The sequence below is a fragment of the Triturus cristatus genome, chromosome 3_2, assembly GCF_964204655.1.
Source record: "Triturus cristatus chromosome 3_2, aTriCri1.1, whole genome shotgun sequence".
In the NCBI taxonomy this organism is placed as follows: domain Eukaryota; kingdom Metazoa; phylum Chordata; class Amphibia; order Caudata; family Salamandridae; genus Triturus; species Triturus cristatus.
This window is the reverse complement of record NC_140584.1, coordinates 230,160,759-230,186,122: the sequence shown is the minus strand read 5'-3', so window position 1 is coordinate 230,186,122 and position 25,364 is coordinate 230,160,759. Positions and strand designations below refer to the sequence as shown.

Below are 25,364 nucleotides of genomic sequence, written 5' to 3'. Positions count from 1 at the left end.
TGCACCCAGGCAATCACATCTTTCAGAACCATGGTACCAGCATAGGTATATAAGTATCGAAATATCCCAAAGGAAGAAATGTTCCCATGGCCAATCAGAGAGTTTTTTTTAAAGACTGTCTCACATGGGACTAATCATCCAGATACACCTAACTATTTCAACCCTTCATGATCACTCTGTGCCTGTCTTTAAATGGACATTTTTCAAAAACGTCTGAATAGATTTACACAATATTACAAAAAAGTATGTTTTCTGAGTAAAGGTCTAACTTATTGTCACATTTGATGTGATTCCATTCGAAACGTTTTTGTGTGTCTACTTTAAAACATTGCTAAGGGAATTAACATTGGAAATCAATGTTTTTTGACCCCCTGTTGTTCATATATATAGGAGGCAATCACGCTTTAAAAGCGATTATGAGAAATAGGGTATCAATTTTATTTAAGTTTAGATGTTGGCAGTGATTGTATTTAAGCAATGGTTGTAATTGAATTAAAATACCCTTAGAGATCACATAAATGTGAAGCGTGGGTACATAATGAATTAAAGTGCGCTAATACTGCAATGAATCACTAAACATGTGAGCATTGTATAGTATAATTTAAATGTTAACTACAATGGTAATATGTTGTTGATTTCTATGATGATGTAATAGGTATTTATGTAAGGAAAGCGGTGCCGCATGTCTTGTGTGATCAGGGCCGCGTGTGATGGTTGACACTTTACGGTGAAAATGGCAATTAAAATGAAATGAGAACACAGCAATATTATTGTGTCTGCATCAATTCTTTTGCCAAGCAAGCATGAATGGTGGCTTTGCACTTTTCAATATTAACGGAGTGGCTGTCTCTGGTGTGAAGACCTCCCCGCGTGAAGCAAGCAGCATTCAGCAAATGGGGCTTACAGCAGTCAGCAGTGAGCTGAATCCGAGGCGGCGAATAAAGCGGCCGCATGTTCCGCCCACGTGGTATTATAAACCAGGATACAAGTGAGAATGATGCTGGGAGTCAAAGGACTTGTGTGGTTCACAAGTGAGAGAAATGCCACGTGACAAGGGTAATTGTACTCACTTGCTGGCAAAGCGTGAAGATTAAGCGTATCATAGCTGGCATGGTAAAGAGTTATAGCCATGTCTGTCGACACACTGCGGGAGGGGGAGGAGGCAGAGGAGAAGATGTTCAATGAGAAGTCTTTGCTCAGTGAGGTGGAGACAACACGAGCAGCTCTAAATGTTGCCAATGGTGGTGATATTAAGACTAAACGGAAATTACTTGAGAAACTAAGGCAAAAAGATCAGACAAAATGGTGGGAACATAAATCAGTGCAGAAGTATTTACGAGTGGGGCGAATCCTGAGGGGGCTTAGGATTTTAATTGTGCCCAGCTTTGAGAATCCCAATCCAGAAATGTGGAAGAATGGGTGGATAGTAACATAGAAGTATCTAATCACTTAATCCATATCCCTGTTAAATATGCTGAAATTGATAGAGTAAAACTGCTACAGCAAATAGACTAAAGCAAAAGTGAGCTCGACAAGGACCCACATCAAGAACAAATCAAACAATATAGGGAAGACAGCAATGTTCATCGAAAAAAAAATGAAGAAGTTATCAAATTGAGAAAAACGTGAACGTTCATGAGGGACAAGCAAGATTATGATAAAGGGCAGATTTTCATGTTTGTTCATTGATTTGACAGCATCAAGCGTCAGAGATTATTGGAAGGTAACAGATTGCTGCAAGAACAAATACCTTTGGACATTGAACCCAAATTGAGTTCAGACGTTGATTCTGACACTGTCTAAGGTGCCATGGGCAAGGGAGCAGTTGGGAATATATCTGACAAAGTATCCATAATTGAGGAGTATTTTTTTACAGATAGACCATTGTCAAACCTTAAGGCACCAAGATCAAAGACACAAAAGCGGAGAGAGAAAAGGCACAGACAGCGCAACCAGCGAATCCTCAAAAGGAAAATTCAATCCAAAGCAATAGTTAAGAAAGAAGTAACACCCGATAAATTTAACATTCAATCTATTATCAATTTATTTAAAATTGTTGTCAGTGAAGAGGAAAATTAATTTCTGTATTTGGGTCTATCCTATTGCCATGCCACTTTTTTTTATCAATAGTCAGACTTGGATTGACATCTTTAAGTTCATCCACAAGCTGACTCTAATGAAATTTCTTTAATTGAAAGGCAACAAGCCAGTGAAGCCAGCAGCAATGGAAAATCAAAATCAAGACCAGCAACATTTAAAACCTTCTGATATGACTCTTAAGGAAGAATTATATGAGCTTGAGAATGAATGTTTAGAAATTGTTGTACCACTGAATGAAAAAACTTAGACACCATTCAAACCAGCATCTGCTTCTTTACCAGGACCCCATATGATGCTGTGGATATTTTCAATTAAATGTTTATCAGTGGGGTGAAACATTTGTACATGAATGTACAGGGGGGGAACCTTGTTCTTTGTCCAGTTGATAGATATAAATAATAAGTCAACAAACAGCTCAATAACGCTGAATGCTATTTCAAATGCAATCAATGTGATATAGTGCAAGTTGAGACAAATTACAGGTCTGATTTGATTGATTGGTGTAATAATGGGCTGTTAAGCCAAAATGTTTTTAAGAAATAAAGAACCTATAAATCGAATCAAGTACATGATTCCTAAATCTACAAAAACCTTTTGATGCCACCAGGGAGGCTGATATTATGAGCTCAAGGTAGCCTCCTTGAAAACATGTCTATATACATTGATTCCTTTTTTTAAGAATACGTAAAAAACCTTCCAACTTATGTAAAGTGCACTGTTGATTAATGGTGCAGTGGGAAATCAGGTATGCCCACCTTCAGTCTCGCTCCCACCCCCCTCCATTCAAATCTCATCATACAGAGGTGGTCACTCAGACATGAAAACGTCTAAAAGACTATTATTATTAGTATCACTATCGCTGTTTTCATCTTTTTCTCCAGATTCTCTTGGTTTATCCTTTTTTCTTTTTTCAGTCCCTCTTTCCAATTCCCTGTTTTACAGTAATGGGTATAATTTCGCTCCCTCTATCATGTCGGTTCTCCACCTTTTCGAATCTGCATCTCACCTAGTACCTGCATACGTGCATACTGCTTTTTTCACTCGTCCCGATACCTCTCCTTTTCTCTTGCATGAGCCTCACTCTCCCAAGCATTGAGCATTCTCCTCAAATTTTCCAGAATTCTCAAATTAAATGTACTGTAACGTGGAAAAGTATGTGCACCTTCTTTCTCAGTGATCTTGTGCCATTGTTCAAGCCAAATGCATGTTCGTTATGCTATATTTATTGCCATATAATGACTTCAGTATCTTTGGGCGGAGCTTCTTCCCCCCTCTAAGAGGTATCTAGACATCTCCTCTAAACAAACCTCGTACAACTTTAAAATATTTCAATTTCAATTACAATTTGTTAGTTTTGACACAAAAATGTATAATTTTGCATACAAAATCTCATTCCAAATCATTAACCAATAACAGCACTGCACCTCTTGACGTAGACAGCCACTACCAGTGAGGCTTCACATCAACCGCCTATCCCAGTACAGCCACTGTGATGACAGTCTTACTCCTTGCAGCAGATCACCCGTCTTTACCTTCACACATGTATTCTTTTCAGCAATACTCTTGTAACTAAACAAAATGGAATAGCAATAAATAATAATTGTTTGCTTCACTAAAGGATCAACAGAAAGCAATCATATAAAGTAACACAAGCACACATTCAAATGAAACTTCACCCTGCGGGGAATCACTCTGATCGGTGCAGCTTTCCTCTGCACAAAAGGTTCACCACACTAGTCATACCTCACTTTCACACAAAGATACATTTTACCTATCTCAGTTTGGCTATTGATGGTGTCTCACAAAAACAGCCACAAAACTTCAGCAGACAATTACAATACAGTGTCTTCTGCTCTTTTTATATTTTCCTGGGATCTTGGGCACCGTTGTACCCGATAACAACTTCTCCACAATAAGATATGCTCACACTTCATCCAAAACATTACCACATCACACAATCTCCACAAGACACCTCACAATAACCATAACATCGCAAGCTAAGCATAAGCCATTAACACAGAATCCTATTGATACTCCTCAGCTGTTACAATTCACTCTCGAACCCCTGTAACACAATCAACACCAATTCTTCAGGTCGAAACATGGGCACTAAGGACTACAATTGGATCTAGAGTAATCTAAAGTAACAGCTTTATAACCCCTCTATTTCAGGTACTAACCATCCTCTGCTACCATCTGAGAATGCCCTGACTGTTTCTTCAATTTGAACTCTAGCCAATGGGACTTTGTAGTAGCCTTAGATGAAGAGGGGTCAACAACAGTTAAAATCTTGAGGTACAGTGTGATCATTAGGACCACACAGTAAAAGTCAGAATCAATAACTTGAAGTTAAAAGGTTTATTACAAACTCAAAGACAAATTAACACAAATCAACCTCAAGAACATACTGGAAAAGTAGAGAATTATCAAAGGAAGACCAAAATGTCTAACATTATTGGTCCTCGACAACAAAGAACATATTAGTATCTCAGTAGCAGCGATACAAAATATGAGAAAAAGAACTTGATGAATAATTCTGAACCTTCTCCCCATACATGGAAAAGATTTGCAGCATCTAAAAATCACTACTCTAATCTATGGATAGAGAAAAACATATAGAGCCAGATAGCAAGAAAGGTGTCAGCATCTGAACCTCCATACAAGTTCTCAGTAAATCATGTATAGCTTGAAGTCACACAATCAGATGTCAATAGAGGTCTGTACCTCTCAAAGTCTAAAGGGAAGCTGGCTAAAACCCAAGGTGGGGTTACTAATTAAAATGCACAAAGACCATTAAAGAAATCTTGCCCTCAACCCTACCATAATATGTTTTACAGTTCTCAGAAAAGAGCTTGACGCATTGAACAGTACTCCATATTCCAGTCTTTGCTTCCAAAGCATCCTTGTGTTCCTTCTTTCGGCTGATAATACCAACTGGTACCACTCTCTTTGTTCCTTCAATAAAAAGCATTTGACTTTGCCAGCTCTTCCTCTTCAATGTGCCTTTCTCTAATTAACGAATGCCTAGATCTGCACCTGTAAAGGAGAAAAACATACAGAAAAACAATTTTCACATTAGTGTTTACTATCCCTACTGTACGCTTAATGCCCACAATCAGGTTAACATTTTCTCTTTATTACACATTAGTTCTACAGCCTACATATAATCCAATAAATGAAATGTTTAATAATAAATCAAGCTATATCATGCTGTACTCTTATATGTAGCACAACAACCAATAGATGCAATTGTTAAGCAAACATAACATTCTGGTCACAATTTATAAAAGAATTAAACACACATATGACCCAACCTCACCAATTCCTGGATAACGCACTGCATTAAATGCATTTTAGCTCACTACCTTAAAATCTAAACCTAGAAAATATGGGAAACTGCCTTTACAACTCGGCTTCAAGCACACGTTCCGTTTCAATGCAAGCTAAACAACGTTTGACTTAACCACGCATATGCCGGAACCACACATATGTGTAAGGCAGTTGGCGTTCTAGCATACTAAGCAGGCAAGGAGAGGAACCAGAAGGGAGGGCCTACACGAAGGATGAGGATGTGGCGAGGTACGGCTTGGGGGCTGGGGGAGTAGGTTTTAAGGGAGGAGGATGGTTTTCAGTTACAGGACAGGGGTCGAGGGCAGGTAGGTTTTAAGGGAGAGGGCTGGTTTTAGGGCAGGGGTATGTTTTAAGGTAGAAATAGAGTTTTGGGGTTAAGGGAAGGGGTGAAGGGGCAGGTTTCAGGGCAGGGGAGATGTTTTTAGGGCTCAGGGCAGGGTAAGTCAGGATAGTTTAAGGTTTTAGGGGTGTGGTAATATTTAGGGCTTGGGGGGGTCAGGTTATATGGCAGAGGCCAGGATTTTAGGACTCAGGGCGGAGGGGCTGGGGTGTGAACTTTCTACACATCCCTTTACCAAACATGCCTTTGCCATAAACTTGCATGGTAAAGGCATGCGTAGTAAAGGCATGCATGTTAAAGCAATGCATTATTCAGACACATTCATTGTTGGGGCTCTGTTGTGGAGGCACACGTGATTCAGCCATGCATGCCTCTGTCATAAAACCATAGAAGATTAATATTAGCAGTCTAGATGTCTCTGAAAAGGAAAAACAATTAATACGAAGATTATATTTATAAAAACATATAAAACATGCACTTTTTACACCTTTAGTACACACATCTCACCTCTATTATTGCAACACAAGTACATATGGCCAAACGTAAATATATATGCGGCCTAACCAAATATAAAAGGACGAAGCCAAAATGAAGCTCCTCCAAATTAATGGCTCTTGTTTCCTGTATGCTTTATACTATTTCTCCTAGACTATTACATAGGATGATGCTCTTGATCTGCTACGTAAGAGAGTGCAGTTTGTGTACCGTGACGTAAAGATTTCATCATAATCATAGTGAAAGCTAGCACTTGGGATTCTACAAACTGATGTTTTGCCTCAGATTTTATTGTTTCCACTTTAAGGTCCATGTCAAGTTGCACTTTTTGTCATTTAACTATTTATGAGCCAGCTCCCAGATATCTTCAGGTCTGTTTTTGGAGGCATCGGCACCCCTACATGATTCTATTGCACAATGTCAAATACTTTATCTGTTTATCAAGCTCAGGAATCGGCCCTTTCATCAACCCCGCTGTGACCTGGAACAAGCAGTTACAGAATACCCACAAGCTTCTGTTTGTGTTTTGCATTTCTGCTGCTGCATGGTTATTTCAATGTCACCCACTTTTGTCATAAATGCAGTTATTAATTATGTTTGCATTTTATTTCTGTCCAGGTACTAATGCCTGCCAACACAACAATGGTGGATGTTCTCAGCTCTGCTTGCCAATATCTGAAACGTCAAGGACATGCATGTGCACAGTTGGATACAATCTCAGAAAAAATCGAATGTCATGTCAAGGTACATACATTTTCTGCTGAACATTAATTATTGGCCAAAAAGAGAAGGGAAAAATGACCTGTATTACCTTTTCAAAGTTGTATATTGAAGTAAATCATCGAAAACCAAATAATTTGTGATGGTACAAATATTTGATTACTGGGTACATAGTAGACCATATTCCAAATGTATTTAATAAGAAACACATTGAACTATGCTCAATATGCTGTCAAAAAAATTCACATAGGCATTTGAGTCTGAAAATTATATGCACCAAATGATTTTTAGCTCATTATTTGCATGCTTAGGCCGTCATTATGATTGGAGCATTAATCATTCTTGTATCTTCAGCCCAACAGAGTTATCAATACAGGGGTTACAGGTAAATATGGAAGCCAGGAGTTACTGAGGGATTACAAGTGGGCCCTGAAGGTCTGATTAGAAATTAGAAATTACCATGAGAACAAGTAATTTTGGGTCCACTTCTATCTGCAATTCCTCACTTCTCTCTAGCTTTTGACGAAGAGATCTCAGTTGCTTTCAACAGCTGAAATCTCCCTATGAAAATAAACAGTCCCACAGTGTTCCGGCAGATCTCACAATTCCAATGAGGGTGATACTGGATGTTACTGAACTCATCAGACTAAAGAGACACCTTGATATGGGGGCCTTAATGGTAACATGTATTAGAATTGCAGACAGAACCAATGAGTCTGTAGAATATGTATTGCAATTCAGATTAGATGTTCAGATTTTCATTAAATGAAAGCAATAATGACATGACTTTGTCAGTTGTTAAGCACATGGGAGTCAGCACGATTTAAATTCAGCAATTAATCCAATGCTAGTAAGTCTGGTGAACATAAATACCCAAAATGTTAAATTGATGATGTCAAAGTGTTATTAGAAATATGGTAAATTAAAAGAAAAATACCTGTTATCGAATGTCTGGTTCAAATGGAAAAATAAATGTAAGAGATAACTTGGGAAAAGAAATGGAGAGTTTAAATAGTGTATAGTATATGTGACAAGATAAAGGGGACACACAAAAACAGATTACAGTAGTTACATTTGTATGTCAACACAATTGGAAGCTTACAGGAGGGTCAACAGAAGAGAATGATCAAAACAGTCCACAAGAGAAAACATGTAAACAGTTTTAAGGGAAGAATGTGGAAACTCTGTTTTTTTTCCGTAAATAGATGGAGTTTAATATATATATATATATATATATATAGAAATAGTCCAATCCGCTCTTCTCACGGCGGAGATGTAGGCACGGACCTCTCGCCTCCAATCCCAAAATTAGTCAGTCCACAATCAGAAGTGGGTGAAGCAAAGATTTAATACCCAAAGTTAGAAAGCAAAGATATATTCGGACCAGTGTCCTCCATGACGCGTTTCGCTCCACGCAGGGAGAAAACATGTAAACAGTTTTAAGGGAAGAATGTGGAAACTCTGTTTTTTTTCCGTAAATAGATGGAGTTTAATATATATATATATATATATTTTCCACGTACTCCGTCAGTTATCCTGCTCCCAGCACAGCGGGTGCTCCAGCCGCGAGGGCGGAACTCGCGAATCAATTTCTGCCACAATTTTCAAAGATTGCTGCGCACTCTGGTCAAATGCAATAAAGTAATTTATTTTGATTCGTTGCAAAACACGATCTGTACACGATCTGCTGACAAACGCGTTTCAGCCTCCTGGCCTTCGTCAATGTCAATAGCGTTCAGTTTCCATAATCTATTTATGCATTTGATTGGTTGCCATGATCATAGAAGAATGGAAATGAAAAGCGGACTTCATATATACAGATATTCAATGTGGGAAGATTGTCGGCCATCTTAACACTATGTAATGCCACCATTCTCAGTACTCAATTAAGACATCAAGTCTATGGGTTCCACGTTATAATTCCTAAATATATAATCAGAATTCTTTGCATATTCCTCTCAAATTATAAAGACATAAAGTTTGTAAATCAAAGATATATTCATGCATTTCAGTTCGCAATTAAGTAAACAGAATTCTATACATGCAGCTTTTGAATTTATAAAAACACAATGTTTGCTGATCATAAACGTGTTAATTTATGCTCCCTGCTCATTTATACCCCAATTGGGTTGTTTTTACTCGATTTTTGTCACAGAAATAACGCCCTGAATGGGCTATCTTTCATTGTGATTGTCTGAGTGGTCAGTTGCCATTCTTCCCACTTGTCAAGGTGTTTCAAAGGGACAGCGTTTGGATTTCAATGACTTTATCCAATAAAGGACCAGAGTTCCTCCTCCTGATTAAGTCCCCCCGGGGTTTTGGTGCGCAGCTCCACTATGAGTTTCGCCTCAAGCTGTCTCAGTGACCTGACTCTGTCCCCTCCTCTTTCTCCCGCTGGGACCTGGTCTATACAAAAATATGTCAGTTTGTCACTTTTAGCACCATGCAACCCAGCAAAGTGCCTCGCCACTGGGTACGTTTTGTCCCTGTTTGTTATGGCTCTTTTGTGTTCCAAGATGCGCTTCTTTGCTGGGTGTATGGTGCTTCCAATGTATTGCAGTCCACAAGGACAAACCAGGCAATATATTACAAAACTGGAATTACAGTTAAGAAGTTTGTCAATGGATCTTTTAAACTTTTTGCCTGGCACTGCATAGTCTTTCACCTTCTTGCAGTTTTTGCACGCCTTGCAACTCATGCAAGGAAAAAAACCGGTTATAGTTGGTTTGGTTCTCGGTTTATCCTCAAAGTGGCTGCGCACCAAAATATCTCTCAGTGAGGAACTTTTCCTGAAGGTAATGTCAGGATTTGGAGAAATCAATTTTCCCAGGACCCCATCAGTTTGGAGAATTCCCCAATTTTTCTGAATGAGGCCCCTAATTTTGTGAGCCTCTGCCGAGAAGGTCATGATTAATCTGACCTTAGATTGATCTTCTTCCAAAGCGCTATCATGGACCTGTTTCTTGGTAAGTAGCTCCTGTCTGCTTCTACCACCTGCCTTGTCAACTGCTTCCTGCAGCACTTTGCTCTTGTATCCTCTATCTTTAAATCTCAATAGAGACTCATCGGCTGCCCCCTGGAAATCTTCAGAACGGGAGCAGTTCCTCTTGAGCCTTAAGAGCTCCCCATACGGAATGCTATTGATCAAATTCCGAGGATGTTGACTCCAAGAGTGCAGGACAGTGTTGCCCGCTGTTGGCTTTCGGTACAATTTTGTGCACAGCTTGTTATCTGCCACAAAGACCAGGAGATCTAAGAAGGCTACATCCTCTCCACTGATGTTACTCGTGAACTTGAGGTTGTAATCATTTTCATTCAAAGCCCTCACATACTCTTCTGCCTCTTTTTGTGTGCCTCTCCAAACTATGAAGAGGTCGTCGATGTACCTAGTCCATAGGGCTATTTTATCAAGCCAGATCTCATTGTCACCCGCCCAGGCCACGTGCTTCTCCCACCAGCCCACGAAAAGATTCGCGTAGCTGGGGGCGAAGCACGTGCCCATCGCGGTACCCTGTGTCTGCAAGTAAAGTTCTCCTACAAATAGAAAAATATTATTATGCAGACAAAATGAGACAATTTGTGATAGCATTTTGTTATGTTCCTGGAACTTCAGGGCTCGGCTTCTCAGGAAAAATTCAAGGGCTTCTAATCCTTGGGAGTGTCTAATGCTTGTATATAAGCTAGTTATATCAAGAGTTATTAACAATAAATCATCATCCCAGGAGATCCCTTGAATCTGACGAATGAAGTCTGTTGTGTCCAGGATAAATGAACTCAGGTCCTTGACCATGGGGAACAAAAAGGAGTCTACATAAATAGAAGCCTTCTCCAATAGACTTCCCAGTGAGGAAACTATCGGACGTCCTGGAGGCTCCTTAATGTCCTTGTGTACCTTCGGAAGATGGTAGAATGTAGGTAACACAGGACACTCAACCTTCATATATTGGAGCTCATTGATTTCTAGGATTCCTTTATTGTTCCATTCTTCCAACAGGCTGTAGAACGCCAATACACTCCTATTGTAATCTTCTCTCTTGATTTTTACATAGCTTTGTGTATCACCAAGTAAGCGTAAGGCCTCACGCTTGTATTGCTCCTTTGTCATTATTATGACATTACCCCCTTTATCTGACTGTTTAATTACCAGTTCGGGGTCATCTCTGAGGGATTTCACAGCTTCCCATTGAGCTTTTGTGAGATTATATTTTCTTCTCCCTCCAGGAGTCTTATCATCAGTTCTTAGTTTATCAAGATCTTTGATTACTGCCTCATGGAAGCAATCAATGGCATCATAGGGGGTTCGTGGTATGAATTTAGATTGTGTCTTGAACTGGCTTTTGCCACTGCTCTGCTTTACCCCTATCTCCATTAAAAGTTTAGTCGCATCTGGAATATTTGTAGCTTCTCCAATGTCCTCATATTCTTGTAAATCCCGCATCACTGTGAGGATTTCCAAGTCACTTCCTGCGAGGTTCTCTGTGGTGGATCCTCCTGTATCCGGTTGTTTTGTTTTGGATTCAGGGTGCATGGCAAATATTTTACGTAGTTTGAGCTTGCGTATATAACGATACAAGTCAATTCGCATTGCTGTGTAGTCCCATTGTGTTGTGGGACAGAAGGTAAGCCCTTTCTGTAACACGGTTCTCTCCACTTGAGTGAGTGTTCTAGGGGAAAGGTTGATGATGGAGAGCTTGTTTACTTCCTCTTTCCGCCCCGTCTGCTCCTCGTTACGCGGGGTTCGTAATTTTGTTTTGTTATTCTGCCCTCCTCTCCTTGTTTTCCGCCGTCCTGTTCTGGTGGGCGGCTTCTCTGTGGAAATTTGCGCCATGACTCTTTGATTAGGTGGTACTCCTCGGGAAAAAGCTGATCCGCGTTACACGGTGTTTCCCCCGTGCCTCTAGGTGTTTCTGCTTCTGAGAGATCGGCTTCCGATTCCGATGTATCCCTCTGAGTTACCACTGTGTCACCTCTTGATTGTTGTAGGGCTTTTCTAGGTGCGTCGTACTTTTTAGCGAAGGTCAGCACCCTCCCGCTCTCATAGTCTCGTTGGTCCCGTGCAAACTTGTTCTGTTTGCGTCTCTTTATATCGTTCTCATAGGCTATTAAGCGAGTTTTCATACGTGCCCTCAAGGTGTCGATAAGTTCCTTATCTGTATCTTTTGATATGTTCCCTTCAATCTCTTGAATTTCATCCAATAGCTTTGCTCTATCACTCTTGGCGTACTTAACGAGAATTTCTACCATCCCTTTTGCTGAGGCTCTCGTATAATCCGACCATTCCTTTAAGAGGTTTGGGTCTGGATTCTCATATGAGGGGATTGTATAGATTCTCAGGCCCCTCGGGATCCTATCCACATCCAAGTAACGTTGTAGGGAAGTGGCCTCCCACCACTTCCTGATTTCTTTCTCGTAGGTTCTCTCCAATCTAGTGAACCAGCCTCGTAGGTTGCTAGGTGTTGCGTTAGGTTGTTGTTCCCCTTCTCTTCTCTGCCCATGTGCTGTCCCTTTAAAAACAGTCTCTGCCGCTTCTAACCGTTCAGCGTCGCTGAACATGATCGTGTTTGCATGGGATATTAGAGCGCCAATGTTTTTTTGTTTATGACCAAAACGCTGTTGCTACCGCAGTCACAAAAATATCAAACGCCAAGGGCAGAGGGGACTCACCGGGGCGATCTCCGCACAGCCGTCAGCGCTCGCCTGAGCGTTTCTCGCGTCTCGGCGTGTCTCTCTGTCCACACCTCCCTCAGGTGAGGACGAAACCTCCAGAGAAACTGTTACCAGACTCCGGCTCTCTCGTCCCTCGAAGGGGTTCCTCGGTATCCGTTGGGCGCTTTCCAAACGAGGCTGTTTTCACAAAGCCTCAGAAATGTTGGTCGCGTATTCCATAGCGGTAGCGGAGCGGGAAATCCAATTGCTATTTTCCACGTACTCCGTCAGTTATCCTGCTCCCAGCACAGCGGGTGCTCCAGCCGCGAGGGCGGAACTCGCGAATCAATTTCTGCCACAATTTTCAAAGATTGCTGCGCACTCTGGTCAAATGCAATAAAGTAATTTATTTTGATTCGTTGCAAAACACGATCTGTACACGATCTGCTGACAAACGCGTTTCAGCCTCCTGGCCTTCGTCAATGTCAATAGCGTTCAGTTTCCATAATCTATTTATGCATTTGATTGGTTGCCATGATCATAGAAGAATGGAAATGAAAAGCGGACTTCATATATACAGATATTCAATGTGGGAAGATTGTCGGCCATCTTAACACTATGTAATGCCACCATTCTCAGTACTCAATTAAGACATCAAGTCTATGGGTTCCACGTTATAATTCCTAAATATATAATCAGAATTCTTTGCATATTCCTCTCAAATTATAAAGACATAAAGTTTGTAAATCAAAGATATATTCATGCATTTCAGTTCGCAATTAAGTAAACAGAATTCTATACATGCAGCTTTTGAATTTATAAAAACACGTTTGCTGATCATAAACGTGTTAATTTATGCTCCCTGCTCATTTATACCCCAATTGGGTTGTTTTTACTCGATTTTTGTCACAGAAATAACGCCCTGAATGGGCTATCTTTCATTGTGATTGTCTGAGTGGTCAGTTGCCATTCTTCCCACTTGTCAAGGTGTTTCAAAGGGACAGCGTTTGGATTTCAATTACTTTATCCAATAAAGGACCAGAGTTCCTCCTCCTGATTAAGTCCCCCCGGGGTTTTGGTGCGCAGCTCCACTATGAGTTTCGCCTCAAGCTGACTCAGTGACAAGACTCTGTCCCCTCCTCTTTCTCCCGCTGGGACCTGGTCTATACAAAAATATGTCAGTTTGTCACTTTTAGCACCATGCAACCCAGCAAAGTGCCTCGCCACTGGGTACGTTTTGTCCCTGTTTGTTATGGCTCTTTTGTGTTCCAAGATGCGCTTCTTTGCTGGGTGTATGGTGCTTCCAATGTATTGCAGTCCACAAGGACAAACCAGGCAATATATTACAAAACTGGAATTACAGTTAAGAAGTTTGTCAATGGATCTTTTAAACTTTTTGCCTGGCACTGCATAGTCTTTCACCTTCTTGCAGTTTTTGCACGCCTTGCAACTCATGCAAGGAAAAAAAACGGTTATAGTTGGTTTGGTTCTCGGTTTATCCTCAAAGTGGCTGCGCACCAAAATATCTCTCAGTGAGGAACTTTTCCTGAAGGTAATGTCAGGATTTGGAGAAATCAATTTTCCCAGGACCCCATCAGTTTGGAGAATTCCCCAATTTTTCTGAATGAGGCCCCTAATTTTGTGAGCCTCTGCCGAGAAGGTCATGATTAATCTGACCTTAGATTGATCTTCTTCCAAAGCGCTATCATGGACCTGTTTCTTGGTAAGTAGCTCCTGTCTGCTTCTACCACCTGCCTTGTCAACTGCTTCCTGCAGCACTTTGCTCTTGTATCCTCTATCTTTAAATCTCAATAGAGACTCATCGGCTGCCCCCTGGAAATCTTCAGAACGGGAGCAGTTCCTCTTGAGCCTTAAGAGCTCCCCATACGGAATGCTATTGATCAAATTCCGAGGATGTTGACTCCAAGAGTGCAGGACAGTGTTGCCCGCTGTTGGCTTTCGGTACAATTTTGTGCACAGCTTGTTATCTGCCACAAAGACCAGGAGATCTAAGAAGGCTACATCCTCTCCACTGATGTTACTCGTGAACTTGAGGTTGTAATCATTTTCATTCAAAGCCCTCACATACTCTTCTGCCTCTGTTTGTGTGCCTCTCCAAACTATGAAGAGGTCGTCGATGTACCTAGTCCATAGGGCTATTTTATCAAGCCAGATCTCATTGTCACCCGCCCAGGCCACGTGCTTCTCCCACCAGCCTACGAAAAGATTCGCGTAGCTGGGGGCGAAGCACGTGCCCATCGCGGTACCCTGTGTCTGCAAGTAAAGTTCTCCTGCAAATAGAAAAATATTATTATGCAGACAAAATGAGACAATTTGTGATAGCATTTTGTTATGTTCCTGGAACTTCAGGGCTCGTCTTCTCAGGAAAAATTCAAGGGCTTCTAATCCTTGGGAGTGTCTAATGCTTGTATATAAGCTAGTTATATCAAGAGTTATTAACAATAAATCATCATCCCAGGAGATCCCTTGAATCTGACGAATGAAGTCTGTTGTGTCCAGGATAAATGAACTCAGGTCCTTGACCATGGGGAACAAAAAGGAGTCTACATAAATAGAAGCCTTCTCCAATAGACTTCCCAGTGAGGAAACTATCGGACGTCCTGGAGGCTCCTTAATGTCCTTGTGTACCTTCGGAAGATGGTAGAATGTAGGTAACACAGGACACTCAACCTTCATATATTGGAGCTCATTGATTTCTAGGATTCCTTTATTGTTCCATTCTTCCAACAGGCTGTAGAACGCCAATACGCTCCTATTGTAATCTTCTCTCTTGATTTTTACATAGCTTTGTGTATCACCAAGTAAGCGTAAGGCCTCACGCTTGTATTGCTCCTTTGTCATTATTATGACATTACCCCCTTTATCTGACTGTTTAATTACCAGTTCGGGGTCATCTCTGAGGGATTTCACAGCTTCCCATTGAGCTTTTGTGAGATTATATTTTCTTCTCCCTCCAGGAGTCTTATCATCAGTTCTTAGTTTATCAAGATCTTTGATTACTGCCTCATGGAAGCAATCAATGGCATCATAGGGGGTTCGTGGTATGAATTTAGATTGTGTCTTGAACTGGCTTTTGCCACTGCTCTGCTTTACCCCTATCTCCATTAAAAGTTTAGTCGCATCTGGAATATTTGTAGCTTCTCCAATGTCCTCATATTCTTGTAAATCCCGCATCACTGTGAGGATTTCCAAGTCACTTCCTGCGAGGTTCTCTGTGGTGGATCCTCCTGTATCCGGTTGTTTTGTTTTGGATTCAGGGTGCATGGCAAATATTTTACGTAGTTTGAGCTTGCGTATATAACGATACAAGTCAATTCGCATTGCTGTGTAGTCCCATTGTGTTGTGGGACAGAAGGTAAGCCCTTTCTGTAACACGGTTCTCTCCACTTGAGTGAGTGTTCTAGGGGAAAGGTTGATGATGGAGAGCTTGTTTACTTCCTCTTTCCGCCCCGTCTGCTCCTCGTTACGCGGGGTTCGTAATTTTGTTTTGTTATTCTGCCCTCCTCTCCTTGTTTTCCGCCGTCCTGTTCTGGTGGGCGGCTTCTCTGTGGAAATTTGCGCCATGACTCTTTGATTAGGTGGTACTCCTCGGGAAAAAGCTGATCCGCGTTACACGGTGTTTCCCCCGTGCCTCTAGGTGTTTCTGCTTCTGAGAGATCGGCTTCCGATTCCGATGTATCCCTCTGAGTTACCACTGTGTCACCTCTTGATTGTTGTAGGGCTTTTCTAGGTGCGTCGTACTTTTTAGCGAAGGTCAGCACCCTCCCGCTCTCATAGTCTCGTTGGTCCCGTGCAAACTTGTTCTGTTTGCGTCTCTTTATATCGTTCTCATAGGCTATTAAGCGAGTTTTCATACGTGCCCTCAAGGTGTCGATAAGTTCCTTATCTGTATCTTTTGATATGTTCCCTTCAATCTCTTGAATTTCATCCAATAGCTTTGCTCTATCACTCTTGGCGTACTTAACGAGAATTTCTACCATCCCTTTTGCTGAGGCTCTCGTATAATCCGACCATTCCTTTAAGAGGTTTGGGTCTGGATTCTCATATGAGGGGATTGTATAGATTCTCAGGCCCCTCGGGATCCTATCCACATCCAAGTAACGTTGTAGGGAAGTGGCCTCCCACCACTTCCTGATTTCTTTCTCGTAGGTTCTCTCCAATCTAGTGAACCAGCCTCGTAGGTTGCTAGGTGTTGCGTTAGGTTGTTGTTCCCCTTCTCTTCTCTGCCCATGTGCTGTCCCTTTAAAAACAGTCTCTGCCGCTTCTAACCGTTCAGCGTCGCTGAACATGATCGTGTTTGCATGGGATATTAGAGCGCCAATGTTTTTTTGTTTATGACCAAAACGCTGTTGCTACCGCAGTCACAAAAATATCAAACGCCAAGGGCAGAGGGGACTCACCGGGGCGATCTCCGCACAGCCGTCAGCGCTCGCCTGAGCGTTTCTCGCGTCTCGGCGTGTCTCTCTGTCCACACCTCCCTCAGGTGAGGACGAAACCTCCAGAGAAACTGTTACCAGACTCCGGCTCTCTCGTCCCTCGAAGGGGTTCCTCGGTATCCGTTGGGCGCTTTCCAAACGAGGCTGTTTTCACACAGCCTCAGAAATGTTGGTCGCGTATTCCATAGCGGTAGCGGAGCGGGAAATCCAATTGCTATTTTCCACGTACTCCGTCAGTTATCCTGCTCCCAGCACAGCGGGTGCTCCAGCCGCGAGGGCGGAACTCGCGAATCAATTTCTGCCACAATTTTCAAAGATTGCTGCGCACTCTGGTCAAATGCAATAAAGTAATTTATTTTGATTCGTTGCAAAACACGATCTGTACACGATCTGCTGACAAACGCGTTTCAGCCTCCTGGCCTTCGTCAATGTCAATAGCGTTCAGTTTCCATAATCTATTTATGCATTTGATTGGTTGCCATGATCATAGAAGAATGGAAATGAAAAGCGGACTTCATATATACAGATATTCAATGTGGGAAGATTGTCGGCCATCTTAACACTATGTAATGCCACCATTCTCAGTACTCAATTAAGACATCAAGTCTATGGGTTCCACGTTATAATTCCTAAATATATAATCAGAATTCTTTGCATATTCCTCTCAAATTATAAAGACATAAAGTTTGTAAATCAAAGATATATTCATGCATTTCAGTTCGCAATTAAGTAAACAGAATTCTATACATGCAGCTTTTGAATTTATAAAAACACAATGTTTGCTGATCATAAACGTGTTAATTTATGCTCCCTGCTCATTTATACCCCAATTGGGTTGTTTTTACTCGATTTTTGTCACAGAAATAACGCCCTGAATGGGCTATCTTTCATTGTGATTGTCTGAGTGGTCAGTTGCCATTCTTCCCACTTGTCAAGGTGTTTCAAAGGGACAGCGTTTGGATTTCAATTACTTTATCCAATAAAGGACCAGAGTTCCTCCTCCTGATTAAGTCCCCCCGGGGTTTTGGTGCGCAGCTCCACTATGAGTTTCGCCTCAAGCTGACTCAGTGACAAGACTCTGTCCCCTCCTCTTTCTCCCGCTGGGACCTGGTCTATACAAAAATATGTCAGTTTGTCACTTTTAGCACCATGCAACCCAGCAAAGTGCCTCGCCACTGGGTACGTTTTGTCCCTGTTTGTTATGGCTCTTTTGTGTTCCAAGATGCGCTTCTTTGCTGGGTGTATGGTGCTTCCAATGTATTGCAGTCCACAAGGACAAACCAGGCAATATATTACAAAACTGGAATTACAGTTAAGAAGTTTGTCAATGGATCTTTTAAACTTTTTGCCTGGCACTGCATAGTCTTTCACCTTCTTGCAGTTTTTGCACGCCTTGCAACTCATGCAAGGAAAAAAAACGGTTATAGTTGGTTTGGTTCTCGGTTTATCCTCAAAGTGGCTGCGCACCAAAATATCTTTCAGTGAGGAACTTTTCCTGAAGGTAATGTCTGGATTTGGAGAAATCAATTTTCCCAGGACCCCATCAGTTTGGAGAATTCCCCAATTTTTCTGAATGAGGCCCCTAATTTTGTGAGCCTCTGCCGAGAAGGTCATGATTAATCTGACCTTAGATTGATCTTCTTCCAAAGCGCTATCATGGACCTGTTTCTTGGTAAGTAGCTCCTGTCTGCTTCTACCACCTGCCTTGTCAACTGCTTCCTGCAGCACTTTGCTCTTGTATCCTCTATCTTTAAATCTCAATAGAGACTCATCGGCTGCCTCCTGGAAATCTTCAGAACGGGAGCAGTTCCTCTTGAGCCTTAAGAGCTCCCCATACGGAATGCTATTGATCAAATTCCGAGGATGTTGACTCCAAGAGTGCAGGACAGTGTTGCCCGCTGTTGGCTTTCGGTACAATTTTGTGCACAGCTTGTTATCTGCCACAAAGACCAGGAGATCTAAGAAGGCTACCTCCTCTCCACTGATGTTACTCGTGAACTTGAGGTTGTAATCATTTTCATTCAAAGCCCTCACATACTCTTCTGCCTCTGTTTGTGTGCCTCTCCAAACTATGAAGAGGTCGTCGATGTACCTTGTCCATAGGGCTATTTTATCAAGCCAGATCTCATTGTCACCCGCCCAGGCCACGTGCTTCTCCCACCAGCCCACGAAAAGATTTGCGTAGCTGGGGGCGAAGCACGTGCCCATCGCGGTACCCTGTGTCTGCAAGTAAAGTTCTCCTGCAAATAGAAAAATATTATTATCCCACATTGAATATCTGTATATATGAAGTCCGCTTTTCATTTCCATTCTTCTATGATCATGGCAACCAATCGAATGCATAAATAGATTATGGAAACTGAACGCTATTGACATTGACGAAGGCCAGGAGGCTGAAACGCGTTTGTCAGCAGATCGTGTACAGATCGTGTTTTGCAACGAATCAAAATAAATTACTTTATTGCATTTGACCAGAGTGCGCAGCAATCTTTGAAAATTGTGGCAGAAATATATATAGATATATATATATTATTAAATATGTTGCTTTATAGGGAAAATAGGAAGAAGGAAGGGAGAAAGTCATTAGGAAAGTAGAGGATGTGGAGAAGGCTGGAAGTTGAGATGGTAGAGAGGAGAAAGAGTAAAAAGAAGGTCAGTAAAAGAGATGAATCAAGGTAAAGTTAAATGAGGGTAGGGCAATAGTTAACAATGAGTTAAGCGTATTTTAAAATTGGTTCCCCAACAAAAATGCTAAAGTGAGAGGGAATCTAAGCAATTCTTTGCAAAATAGAACTGCAAAGGCTTGCTTCATGAAGGCGATTTGTCATGTTGACCATCTCAACATATACAATGTCATATATTACAAACTATTTTTCACAAAGTTTTAATCTAGTCAAGATTGGCTGCATCAGATGTTCAGTGCACTCGTGCACAACCATAAGGGATGGAGGCAAGGTTTATCTATAGGGAGGCTGCTAGGAATGGCATCGAAATTCAATTATATATTGCATGGGAAGCAAACTCTTTTGAAAAGTGAGGTCACAGTTGTGATGAAGAGCTGTTATGATGATTATCTGGACATACCTAAGACCCCAACCATATGATCAGTGCCTCAGTTCACTGGGATCCTTCCCAGTGCCCCAGACTTTCTTTGCTGTAGGATGTTCACAGACTTTCCAGCACTCCGGTGCTTAAGAATTTTACAGCATGGTAGTGCCTCTACAAAATCACAGTACCCCCAGTTAATTGGGATGGCAACTCTGCCTGGACTCCCAGGGCCTTACCTGAGAACCATTTCTATGACCAAGGTGTAATAAATTGTATTATTAATTAGAGTGGATGGTAGTTCACCACAAGTAATAAAGACTCTAACCTGTTAGTTCCCAGCAAATGGTTCAGTAATTCAAACCTGAGAAAAACGCCTGGTAACTATTGCACAGAGCAGATATATTTTATTTAGCAAAAAACGTGTAATGCATTTCAAAGGGCCATATCAGTTAAAAAGTAAAAATCAGACCACAATAAAATCTCACACCAATTCATAAATATAGAGTAAAGATCTGAATTTTTAAATATTTAATAGAAAAAGCACCTTGAAAAAGTAAGGCAACAATGACACGTACTATGCAGGACTACAGGCTGTAGCTACCAAAGGTCTCTCAAAGCCAGTGAGCCGCTGAAGAGGCTCCTGCTGAAGCCATTGGTTTCAGTGGGAAAAGTGCCAAGTGGGAGAAATTCAAATTTAGCATCCAGCCAAGTCCTCGGAAATGGCAGATACTTATCACACCTTCAAGTCAGTCAAGATTTCTACCATCAGAATTAGTCTTTTTTTATTGAACTCAACATTTTCCAGTGTGCCAAGCCTGTAGCTGTATCAGACGAAGTAACATTGAATTTGGGAGCCTTGGTCATTAGGTCTTGCTGATTGTCTAGAGATCTTGGAAGTCCCCCCAAACATTTCAAGTCCTAACTTTTCATTGTTTCTGGTGCAGCTACTCCCAATCATTTCTAAGGCCCCTAGAACCTGAAAAACTGCAGCTAGAAGTTAGGACTCACCCCAGGAGAGACCACAAGGTGGGTCAAGTACAGTTCCAGTTGCTTCTAGTCAGCTGGGGACCTCAGGAAAATAACTCTTGCAGATTGTTGTGTCCCAGTAGCCATATTTGAGGTCTGTCAACTGACCCTTTGAGTACACTTCTTTGTCCTGGGTACAAGTGAAATCAGGTACAATGCTTAAGGTCACCTTACAGGTTTTTGACAGCAGGTTAAGTCTGATATTTTCAGGTCAAGAATGTGTTCGGAGGGGCTGGTGGTGAGGACCATTTTGGACAGTGGGTGCGGGTGACTCCTAGACACTGTCTAACCAATGAGGGAGATGTTCTCTGGGAACATGCGTCACTTCTACAGCACAACCTGTTTGCCATTCTGTAAACTATTGCAGAGTGTGCTATTCTGAGGGAAATCCAAGTTGGTGCAGATCTTCTGCCCTTGGAGGGAGCTTGTCTGTCATTCAGGTAGACTAAACTGGTTCTGGGACTATCTCTCTCTTCCTCTCACTTGGACAGAGCCAAAATGAATGCCATATGTCCAAAGATCTAAGACCCCTCCCAGGTCTCTCCTTACCATAAATTATGAATGTGCAGGCCTCTGCTCTGTTCCTTTCAAGTTGATAAAGACCATACGCCCCATGCTCAGCCCATCCTGCCACCAGGCCTAAGCCATTGACATTCTCTGGAAGCAGTTTTAAAACGTCATTAAGATAAAACATGGACAGGAGCAGCTGCTGGCAGCTTAATGAAAATAAGCCTCCAAAAGCTTCAGGCAGTAAAAAAGTAATTTTCTAAAAGTTACCATTTCTAAATATTCACATAAAATACCATTACTATTGAATTGGATTTTAATAACTATAATTTAATGGTTGAACCATTTATCTAGTGTGTACCAAACCTGAGAAAACGAAATTAATATTTTCTTCATAGGACAGCTAGAGCCCTCCCCAGTGAAAATGACTCTTACAGGATTGTCACTGTATGGACATGGCAACTTAAACTTTCTACATGTTCCACTTTTCAATTTAAATATCATGAACCCTATATTGTGGTCTTCAAGGCCTATACAGAGGTAACAGTAATATATAAAGGGAGGATTTTCCTGTTTCAAAGGGTATTTTACCAGTTCAGGCTGCAGCTTAAAACTGCAGCAGTCAGGCTACAATGGTACGTCTGAATTAATGTTTTTTCTTTGCCATTAGTGCATGGCACAATAAGTGCCACAGATGATATTTACCTTTCCATACAATGGGTGTATTTTTGCACCATTAGTTACAGAATTATTGCAAAGTTATATTTGCCACCAGTAACGAGTCATTTTTGCCATATTTTAGGGTCAGAGCACATGCATTATGTCCTAATTAGCAGTGTACCAGTGCACAGAGTAAAACATAAAATTGCGTCAGTCCAAAAATATAGCAGTGACCACACAAAAATGCACTTTCTCAAACCAAGCCTCCAGTAAGTCAGTTCCTCTCCTTGCAGATCATTACATATACATATATTTTAGGGGTGTGTCAAGATAGGGACATGGCGACATAAAATGTCTTCATGTTCCACATTTAAATACCAAGCACTCTACCTTGTGGTCTACAAGGCCAACATAGAGGTGACATTGATATTTAAAGAGGAAATGTTTTCTCTGTCAAACAGCTATTTTGACAAGTCGGGCTGCAGGTTCAAACTTCAGCAGTCAGGCTGCAATAGTAGGCCAGAAGCTACTATTCCACTAGTGCATGGCACAATATGTGCTGCAGTCCACCAGTGATATTTACCTTTCCAAAACATGGGTGTATTTCTGAAATACATACTACAGCCTATATTGTGATCTTCAAGGTCTATACAGAGGTAACAGTAATGTATAAAGGGAAGATGTTCCTGTTTCAAAGGGTTATTTTAACAGTTCAGGCTGCAGCTTAAAACTGAAGCAGTCAGGCTACAATGGTAAGTCTGAATTCATGTTTTTCTTTGCCATTAGTGCATGGTGCAGTAAGTGCTGTATTCCACAGATGATATTTACCTTTCCATACAATGGTTGTATTTATGTACCATTAATTACAGACTTATTGCAAAGTTAGATATGCCAGTTAGGAGTTAGACATTTTTGCCATATTTTAGGGGCCAAAGCACATGCTTTGTGGCCTATTAAGCAGTGTCCCATTGCACAGAGTTGCAAAATAGCATCAGCCAAAGAAAAGGAGGTGACCACTCATAAATTGGAACTTTCTCAATCCAGGCCTCCAGTAAGTCAGGTATCCACGTTTCTATGTCATTTCCATTCTTGCAGGTCATTTATATTGAGAGGGGAGTCCCCCCTCTTTATTTATTCCAAGACTTTAGTTTGGTTTTGTATTATTTTTAGTTACTCATTTATTTGCATATTATTTATTGATAAATTGACCTAATGGACTATACACATAGTCTCTGCACCTGGTGATACAGGTGTTGATGCTGATAAAACCCTCAGACCTTATAGACTCATGTATGGGGGTTGAAACATGTTGGCTTGACTTTAGGGGAAAATAATTTACCTTACTATTTTACATTTACTGTTTTTAGACCCCAACCGATTTTCCGGCTAGCCTATATTATTAATTTTGTGGTGCTGCATTATTTTCAAGTGGCACAGTGTGAACGTGAAGCAGCTCTGAGTAATTATCAGTGGCTGCTATTGATTCATGCTCTCCATCTATCACTTTTTTGTATACTTCAGCGCATCGCCCTGGTTGGGACTGGTATGCCCAGATGTGGGTGCCATACACACTGTGCCACTGGAAGCAAGCTATTTCCAACTAATGAGCCATAATAGGGTAAAACGGGTCTCTGGTTGCTTTTGTTCCAGTTCAGGGAGGACCTGAAAGGCAGTTCAGCCTATATTGTTTCTGTTGGAGCAGGGTCAATACTGATTTGCATATTGCTGGCTCCAAACTGAGGTGGCATGGTGTGCTAAATAATGATGGACTGGGATACGACCGAGTATTTGCCAGTGACTTAGACTGAGACAAGCATTCCATCCATCACATTTTTGTATACTTCAATGCAACGCCCTGGGTGGGACTAGTATGTTCAGAGGTGGGTTCCATGCACACTGTGCCACTGGAACCAAGCTACACCAGACTAATGAGCCTTAATGAGGGCAGAACTAGCCTTGGGTTGATTGAGTTCCAGTTCAGGGAGAACCTGGCCTGGACTGTTTCTGTTGGAGCAGGCCCAAGACTGTTTTTTGCACGACTGGATCCAAGCTGAAGTGGCATGGTTTGTAAAATAATAATGAATATGGTGCAGATAAAATACCAAGGGTGAGATTGATTCAAGCATTCCACCCATCGCTTTTTTAAATACTTCACTGTAAGTTACAGCATGCTGCTTTTCCACATGGAGCACATTCACACAAAAAGTAGTTCACTTCAGTGCCTGTGACCACTATGGTAATGTGTGCTTTTTGAGCCAAAAAAATTCAAAGTTTTTTATAGATTCATGAGATCAGTAGCTTCTCCAACAATGTTTTGCAAAAATGGTGACAGAACAAAACAAGAACTACCAAAGCCAAACAGCTGTTGGCCTACAGGAGATCAACTGGCTTTGCTGATGGTTGTTTATCTTGTATTATATATTCTGCAGTTTTGTAATGATGCATCATTATATTCTTCTTTCAGTTTTGGGGTTCATTTGTCTATTGCTGTGCTCTCAACCATAATCTAATGATTTGGTCAATCGTCTATCACCATCAAGTAATTACGTCTCAGCTTCATTGGCATTTGCAAATGGCAATATATTTTATTTATAAATGTCATAGGTGCTTGGCTTATTCTTATACTTAGCTAAAATTATATTGAACCACGCGTTGAGGTGTTGAACCTCGGTGAAAAAACTACAAATACTTAATAGGGGCAGAATTTATTCCTACACAGTCTCTTAGAGAATACATTTCGATAAAGACGGATGACTTTGCTTTGACATTTTCATGTGGCATTTACTACAGCCTCTGAGCCCCAACACTAGCATTTGAAAGGAAAACATATTTCAAATGATAGCAGATGGCCTGCATTTCTTTCTAGAAAGTTCACACTAATGTAGAGATGTTTGCATAGTCACACCTGGCTCTCCCTGCTCTAAAGAAAAGTGCATTGACTTTCTTCACTCATATGTGCACAAGTACTTCATTGTCCAGTTTCATGGAGTATTAACCTCTTCTTTTTTTCAATA

The 25,364-nt window shown here is 41.3% G+C and overlaps 1 protein-coding gene across 1 annotated transcript in view; it reads left to right on the top strand.

Annotated features, from left to right (window-relative positions):
- Positions 1-25,364, top strand: part of LRP1B (LDL receptor related protein 1B) — a 3,634,433-nt gene that overhangs the window by 2,429,371 nt on the left and 1,179,698 nt on the right. Inside the window, exon 34 of the mRNA XM_085647014.1 lies at positions 6,905-7,030. Coding sequence (XP_085503140.1) covers positions 6,905-7,030 — 126 coding nt within the window. The remainder of the gene's footprint in view (positions 1-6,904; positions 7,031-25,364) is intronic.